The sequence below is a fragment of the Cucumis melo genome, chromosome 11 (assembly GCF_025177605.1).
Source record: "Cucumis melo cultivar AY chromosome 11, USDA_Cmelo_AY_1.0, whole genome shotgun sequence".
NCBI lineage: Eukaryota > Viridiplantae > Streptophyta > Magnoliopsida > Cucurbitales > Cucurbitaceae > Cucumis > Cucumis melo.
The window spans coordinates 16407088-16414431 of record NC_066867.1 but is presented as its reverse complement, the minus strand read 5'-3'; the positions used below and the strand labels follow the sequence as shown (position 1 = coordinate 16414431).

Below are 7344 nucleotides of genomic sequence, written 5' to 3'. Positions count from 1 at the left end.
AATTGAAAAATAAATTATAGTCATATCTAAACGATCGTGTACCAAACAATAGTTAAATCTAAATGATCGCAAATATCTAAACAATCACAAATATATTACGCGCGCGTTTTTGACAACGTAGTTGACAAAACATTTTTTGTATTTTACATGGTAGGCCTCACACGGTAAGTCTCTAGACTTTTTCTATTTTTGGAATTATTCTATACCATATAAATACTTTGCCGCTTTTTTATACTTTTTAAAATACCCCAATTTTAGTTATTAAAATGTGTTATAACAAATTTAAGTATTTTAAGTTAATAAATAACATACTTAGAAAAAGAAATAAATAACCCAACAACCTAACCCAAATGTTAAACCAAACCTAAATTTTGAAGGTTGGATTGGGTTGAAAATCTTATTTGGATTATTTAGGGTGTCGATTTAACCTTTCCGAAAATTCAAGTTGGTCCAAAAAGTCTCTTCAATCAACCCCAACCCAACTCATTTACACCCATATATCAAATTACTCATTTAAATTTTCTCAAAATTAAATTTTACAAGTGAAATAGAAAAGAATTTGTTCTCATAAATTTTTAATAACATTCCCATACACAACTAAACACATACATCCTAAATTTCCAACGATCTTATTTCAAGACTGATTATTTCTAGACATTCTTAATTACCACTAATCTTATTCTCATCTCAATTTTCTCGATCCAAATGGCCCGTAACTCATGTAAATGTCGTTTCACTGTGTATGTTCTCCCTGAAGCAGGATCTGGCTTCACAACATCTCAGATACGTTGGATGCTATCATCACGTCTCAACCAAATTATTAATTTAATTTCTTCAAGTAATAAACACACACTTCTCAAATACTACATTAAGAACCCATCAACGGTTCTCAATCAATCCTGATAAACAACCCAACTACTTCCAGGTACTACCTTAACTCTCCTCTCTTTCATTTCCCTCCTCATTCTTTGAGCCTCCTCATGCCTCCCTACACTTGCATACATTTTAGCCAACAGCACATAATTCGCAGCATTTTCAGGCTCTATTTCAAACAAAGCCTTCCCTGCAATCTCCGCCAGCTCTAACTCTCCATAAATTCGACAAGCCCCGAGAAGGGCTCCCCAAGCTTTAGCCGTCACCCTCACTGGCATCTCACGAATAATGTCATGCGCCTCATGTAATCTTCCTGCCCTGCTCAATACATCTACTAAACAAGAATAATGATCACTGCTTGCTTGCAGACCATAATCTCTCTGCATACGATTAAAATAATCCAATGCTTCATCAGCCAACCCCACGTGACTACAAGCTTTCAACACCCCTATAAATGTAATCGCATCAGGCTGCACTTTACTCAATTCCATTTGTTGAAAGATGTTTAAAGCAGTACTGGCTTCCCCATGAAGAGCATGTGCTGATATTAAACTGCTCCATGCAACTACATCTCTTTCTGTCATATTATCAAACACATTGTGCGCATAAGAGAGACATCCGCATCGTCCATAGGCCTCAACAAGGCCACTGCTTAACTGAAGATGACCACCAATATCGTTTCTCATGGCAAAACCATGAATTTGTTTAATCAAGTCCAAAGATGCAACTCCAACACTTGCAGGTAATAAAGCAAGAAGGGTAATTAAATTAGGCTTCAACCCACATTGTTGCATTTGCCTATAGAAAGCAATGGCCTTGAATCCATCCTCCAATTTCGATAACCCTGCAACTATTGGATTGAAGGACGAAGCATTTGGAGGGACATCCATAGCTTCAAACAATTGCAAAGCACCAAATAACATGTTTGAGTGCACGTAGAGTGATAGCATGACATTCCACACAACAACACTTCTATGGGGAATTTCGTCGAACAACTTTCGTGCAAGTGAAACAGACAAAGATTTTCCGTACATGTCAACAAGGGCACAAGCAACAAATGGGCTTGAGAGTAAGGAGGATTTAGCGGAATGAGCATGGATGGCAATGCCCAAATGTGGTCTTCGGAGGGCGGTGCAAGACTTGAGAACAAGAGAGAAGACATGGGCGTCTAAAGCAAGGGCTAGTGAGGCCTGCATGTGGTGGAAAAGAGAAAGAGTCTGCTCGTGGCTGCCATGTTTGGCATAAAAGCTCAATTGCTTACTGTAAGAAACCAAACGTAGATAGCTTGAACCCATTTATTTATTTCTGCTCTGCAAAGACACAAAAGCTTCTGCTTTCATAGGAAAAAAAATCAACGCACTGGAGATCTGGAATCTTTTTAATTTCACTAATTTCCTAGCCGAACTTGAATCTTTTTTTCTCTATGAATCATTCGTTATAGTGATCAGTACATTCTTGCTTATTTGAATTCTCTGTTTAAAGAACAAAGACATACGAAAAAGGCCAAAACAAATTAACAGAACATAAGATTCAATAACAAAACAGGGACTTAGCTCCACAAAGTCTCAAAAAGATGGATTGAATCAAATCAGGAAAATTAAACCATTATTGATCACTATAACAAACAGCTGGAGAAGAAAAACAAAAACAAAATTCAAATAAATATGCTCAGAACATCTATACTGAGGTAGGTGGAATTGATAGATATTGAAGGCTCAGATTAATGTAACAGCTTTATCAATCATCAAATTCTGAAGCAGAACTGGCATTATAAGGTGAAGTTCAATCCTCACTGCCAAACTTGAAAACAGTACCTAATATAATTGGGTATAAGAATATGTATAGCGGAAGTTTTTAGAGGTACAAACATTGAACATATAGGCCCCCACGCGATCACCGCCGAAGACTAAATTTCGGCCTCTATGACTAGCTCCATTTTCATATGCTTAATCTGCAGAAAACAAGTTAAAGATGTAGTGAGGCCCCCAAAAAGGAAATTAAAAAAAAAGCTACTAATCAACCACAAACATAATCGAAGGCGAACTTTGTTGGATGGGATGTGGCCGTTATTTCACACACATCAGCCGTGTAAAAGAGCACGGCTAACCTGCAACACTAAACGGCGACAGACTAGCACGAGCAGTGGGGCTATCACCGTCAGCGAGATAATCAGAATTCAGAGTAGCCCGGGGATGATCAGGCATATGATAGTTGAATTGAAAATAATGAAAGAAGAAAACCTTGGATCGGCTTATATCGGCTGCTCCGACGAAAAAGCCCTACTTCATCCCCGCACTCGACGTGGACGCAAGCCTGTTTTGAGAATGAAGGAACCTTGCTTTACTTTCTAGTGAAATTTTGGCAACTACGGGGAATTTTGAGAAATAGGACCTGCAATTTTTTTGTTTTACCTTTTAAAAGTAGTACAGTTTTAGAATGATTTGTAAACTTGTGTTTTTTTTGTTGAACTCTCCACATCCTTCACAAATTTTTAAAAATAATTTCAATGTAATTTCTCGTTCCTCTCGGCCAAGTTCAACATCGAGATTGTGTGATTTAATTTGAAACAAACCATGAAGTGGAGCTCTTGTTTAAGAAATTCCAACATATTTTTCTTTCTATGACTAAAAATTGAGCTTTAATTTAAACAAATCTACATTATATTTGTGTTAACCATTGAATGAAGTGTTTATTGCGTGCCAATCAAACAAGTTAACTAACAACCACCTCAACTTTTATTCTAAAAATTTTGCCAGAAATTGAACTCAACCACTATAGATTGAACTCAACCACCATAAACTTATGAATATATGATGGAAAATCATCAAGACAAGGTGAGACCGAGGAAGATTTTGAAAAGATAAAATGAAAGATTTTGAAGAGCTTTAAGGTTCTTGCTTATGCTTCCAAGAAACAAAAGCTTGTAAGCAAAATTATTCTAAAATCCAACAATTAGTATTTGGTGTTAAAACTCGGGGTTACCTTGGGGCATTTTGGACTGAGAACAACATAATTTACCAAATGAACTCAAGCAACATTGGTTCGAGATACTTAAAAATTGAGTTGAACTTAATTTCTCGGTCCATCTCGCCTGAGTATGGCATTACGATTGTACGTTGCATCAAATGACCAAAATACCCCTAGAACCTCAAACATTTGATATTCTCACAAAACTCTAAACCCTAAACACTTTTTTATTTTGGTTGAGAACTAAATGAGATTGCTTCTAAAATATTTTGAATTCCCCTAATTCTTGCTTCTCGAAATTTGAAAAAGCCATCCTCGAACTCAATTCGCTCAAGGTGAAATACTTTAACAATTACATAGTTTAGGTTTTGGTTTTTAGTTTGAAATCTGAGATAGATGGAACACTCTGTAGTTTTAATGTTCTAATGTAGTTGCATGTTGAGTTGATCTAGACTAGTTTTAATGAGGTTATTGTTTTCCCAATCTCCTTCGATGAATCTCGGCGATTTCTATTGGAATTTATGTCCTAAAACTCATAGTTTGCAGTTAAATTATATTATATTCAATAAAGTGGTTATTGAGGACTTATTAGTGAAATTTGAATACTATAATCTTGAATCCAATAAACTAAAATCCTGAGGCTATCTAGTGTGGACTTGAACTTTATGTAGAGACATAAAAGTGGATCAAGTTCGAGTATATAATCCAAACAGTCTATAGCGTATGAATAAGGTTGGGTGCCTTATTCTGGGAACACTATGGATGCGACCCACTTTGTAGTTAGTACAAATGATGTGATCATGAATCATTTATGTAGAGACATAGAAGTGGGGGCATCATATGTAAAGAGGACATTTCTCCCAATTCCCTCATGCGTTTTGGCTGAAATTACTCTCAAAAGTTCACAAATTGAGTCTAGTTTTTAGGTTGAGGCTACCGGATGAATTTTAGCATAAGAGGATTGAGTTTAAGCTGAAGAAAGAGAGAAAGGTCAGCTTTCATAGTAATTTGAGCACTTCTAGAAGGCTACAAAGACATCCTTTGAGAGCTGAAATTTTGAGGTCATCTATAGACTAAGGGCTTAAGCTTGTATCTGTGAGTAAAAAATGAATTTATTAAAGTGATTTTAAGCATGTTCTTAAGGTATTGTTTATGAATGATTTGAATTAAATGTTTAAGTGATTTATAAATAGTTTCCAAAGCATGTGATTTAATTAAGGTATTTATTCAAGCATATTGTTTACTTAGAAATGTTTATGGCATGTTAGAAAATGAGTTTATCAAGGTATTATGTGATTTAAAGGCTCTTTATGCAAAAGGATCTTAAAGAGGTTTAAAGTTATGGTTTTATAAATGTTTTCTCGGAACCAAGATATCTCAAAATAGTCCTTAACGGGGTAGGACAAAGGGCGCTAAGGAAAGGTAAGGACACTTATATGTAGGAATGAGTTAAGGATGTCTACCTCGTAAGAAAAAGTTAGGGATGCCTACCTTGTAAGAATATGGATTAGGGATGCCCGTCTCTGAAATTTATGGAGGAGTTGGTATCAAATAACCTCTACCATCTCGTAAGAGTAGATACTTGAGATTCAAGCAGGAAAAACAAGGATTTAAGTTACTATTTCCTAAATGCTTTGAAGTTTAAGCTTTCATGTTATTGTTTATCGTTTATTGTTTCAAAGGATTTATGAGTATTATTTCTAAAAGGTTTATGAAAGTTATTTAGAAAACTGTCACTCACTAGGCTTGTTTAGCTCACACTCTTCAAAGTGTTTTCCCACTTTCAAGGTAAAGACTATGTCATCGGAGCCTGAATTAGTGTTATCTGTCTTCTGGAGGATTTTTCTTTAAATATCGTATGTGTCTTGTAGTTTTGTATCTATGTTAAGTTGGTCTTTTGTGATATCAGACTTAGATTTGGGAAGGTTGGTTTTGGGTTTTATTTATATAAATGAAGTTGAGTTATATCTGTAAGAAAAACTTACATAACTTTTGTTTTAGGAGAAGGATTTTACTTAGTTGTGTTTAAAAATTATGTGTTTTAGCTTCCGCTTGTTTATTGTTTAAAGGAAAAAGTTTAAAGGTCAGTTGGTGTTGCTCTTGAAGGGGGGCGAGGATATCAGTTGGCTTCACGCCTCATCATGGGGTCGAGTAAGGAGGTGCTAGGAGTGGGGTGTGATAGTGTGCGCCTGGTGCTATGCGCCTATGGCATGCCCCAGGCACCATTATGCTTCCCAAGCTAATCCCCCCTCGACGCTCGACCACCCAGTGAAATGCCTAGAAGTTGGGTTTTTCGACCAGAAACATAATTTGACTTTGGATCTTAATAACTAAATATGTAGAACTCGAATGACAAAACTTTCTTCTACAAAGTTGCTTAGAATTGTCTTAACTTGGTTACCTTCAACTTTCAGCTCCAAATTCCAAATGATGTGCTTTGTAGTCATCTAGAAGTGTACCTTGTTTAGATTGGTTCGAAAATCTACCTTTCTCCCATTTTCTCAATTCAAACTCAAACCTCATTTGTTCAAATTCGTCCGGCAGACCTAGTCTAGAAACTAAACTCAATTTTAGAGGTTTAAGAAGTGAAAACAAGGAAATGATACGAGTGGATGTGATGCTCTTATTCTTCAAAGCTTCTCTATTTATAGAAAGGCTGCATGGTTTGAGATTGACATCTCTAACACCCACCTCATGCTTGGATGCCCAAGTCTTCACTCCCTTTCTTAGTCTACCCTAGGCATGTCCTAGGTGCCTTGCATGCACTTCATCTCCTACTTAATAGCAACAAAACCTCTTGTCATGACATGCTTATCACCAAGCCCCGAGATAACTTGGCCAATACTTATCGCCAACTACCCGAGAGGGCAAATAGCAAGGATATAGCTAACGTGCGCAGGAGTTTTGAGATAAACTCCACCCTAGCGAGATAACTTCCATCATTTGTATCTCGAAAGGAGAACAAGTGTGGGTATTAAGCGTCAGGAGGTTGGCACCCTTAAAAGAGAAGTTCTATTAGCCTTATAAGTGAAACCTTTTAGATTTGTCTCGCTTAACCAAACTTAGTCATTTGAAGATACTGAGAGGTGCTCGTCTTAATCATAAGCTAGTTATTTTAGACACATCGCATCAAAGCTTTTGCATAGTCTAAATGCCTAGTAATGCATAGAATTCCTCCATTTTCTATTATACAAGTAAGTTTGCAATTCCATCCCGCCTCTATATTTATCCCCTTTTACAAATTCTCTAGTGTATATAAGTAGATGTAGCTTAAACTTATACTTCATCATAATGCAGATAATTTTTTTATACCACTTGAGTGATAAGTGAATCCTAGAACTAATCTTTGATATCAATTCCTTGTGTTCGACTCTGGATCATCCAGATAAACCTATTGTTTTGCTTATAAATGGGTAAGCAATAAGAAAATTTGTAATCAGCGATGACTTAGCAATTACACAAGCTGTGAAACATGGTGAGCATATCGTTATTATTAATATTTTT

General features: G+C 36.2%; 1 protein-coding gene and 2 non-coding genes across 16 annotated transcripts; all 3 read right to left on the bottom strand.

Annotated features, from left to right (window-relative positions):
- Positions 1-543: 543 nt before the first annotated feature.
- LOC103490472 (putative pentatricopeptide repeat-containing protein At1g03510) lies at positions 544-3280 on the bottom strand. Of its 14 annotated transcripts, none has more exons than XM_051091571.1 (4): positions 3114-3279; positions 2902-3021; positions 2688-2824; positions 544-2183 (listed from the first exon to the last, which is right to left on the bottom strand). In XM_051091571.1, exon 4 carries the CDS (start codon positions 2166-2168, stop codon positions 894-896), a length of 1275 nt encoding a protein of 424 aa, XP_050947528.1. In that variant the 5' UTR covers positions 2169-2183; positions 2688-2824; positions 2902-3021; positions 3114-3279; the 3' UTR covers positions 544-893. The 14 variants fall into 14 exon arrangements, with proteins under 14 accessions (XP_050947528.1, XP_016900561.1, XP_050947526.1 ...); XM_017045072.2 differs by having other exon boundaries at positions 2742-2824; XM_051091569.1 differs by having other exon boundaries at positions 544-2178; positions 2918-3021.
- On the bottom strand, positions 2583-2674 carry LOC127144111 (small nucleolar RNA Z223). Its single transcript, XR_007815732.1, has one exon. It is a non-coding gene; the product is annotated as a small nucleolar RNA Z223 (small nucleolar RNA).
- On the bottom strand, positions 2929-3077 carry LOC127144089 (small nucleolar RNA snoR134). The gene has a single exon (XR_007815713.1). It is a non-coding gene; the product is annotated as a small nucleolar RNA snoR134 (small nucleolar RNA).
- Positions 3281-7344: the final 4064 nt, after the last annotated feature.

What these genes read in the sequence shown, in the direction of transcription:
- LOC103490472 (XM_051091568.1), bottom strand. Translation starts at nt 2,168, where the DNA reads ATGGGTTCAAGCTATCTACGTTTGGTTTCTTACAGTAAGCAATTGAGC.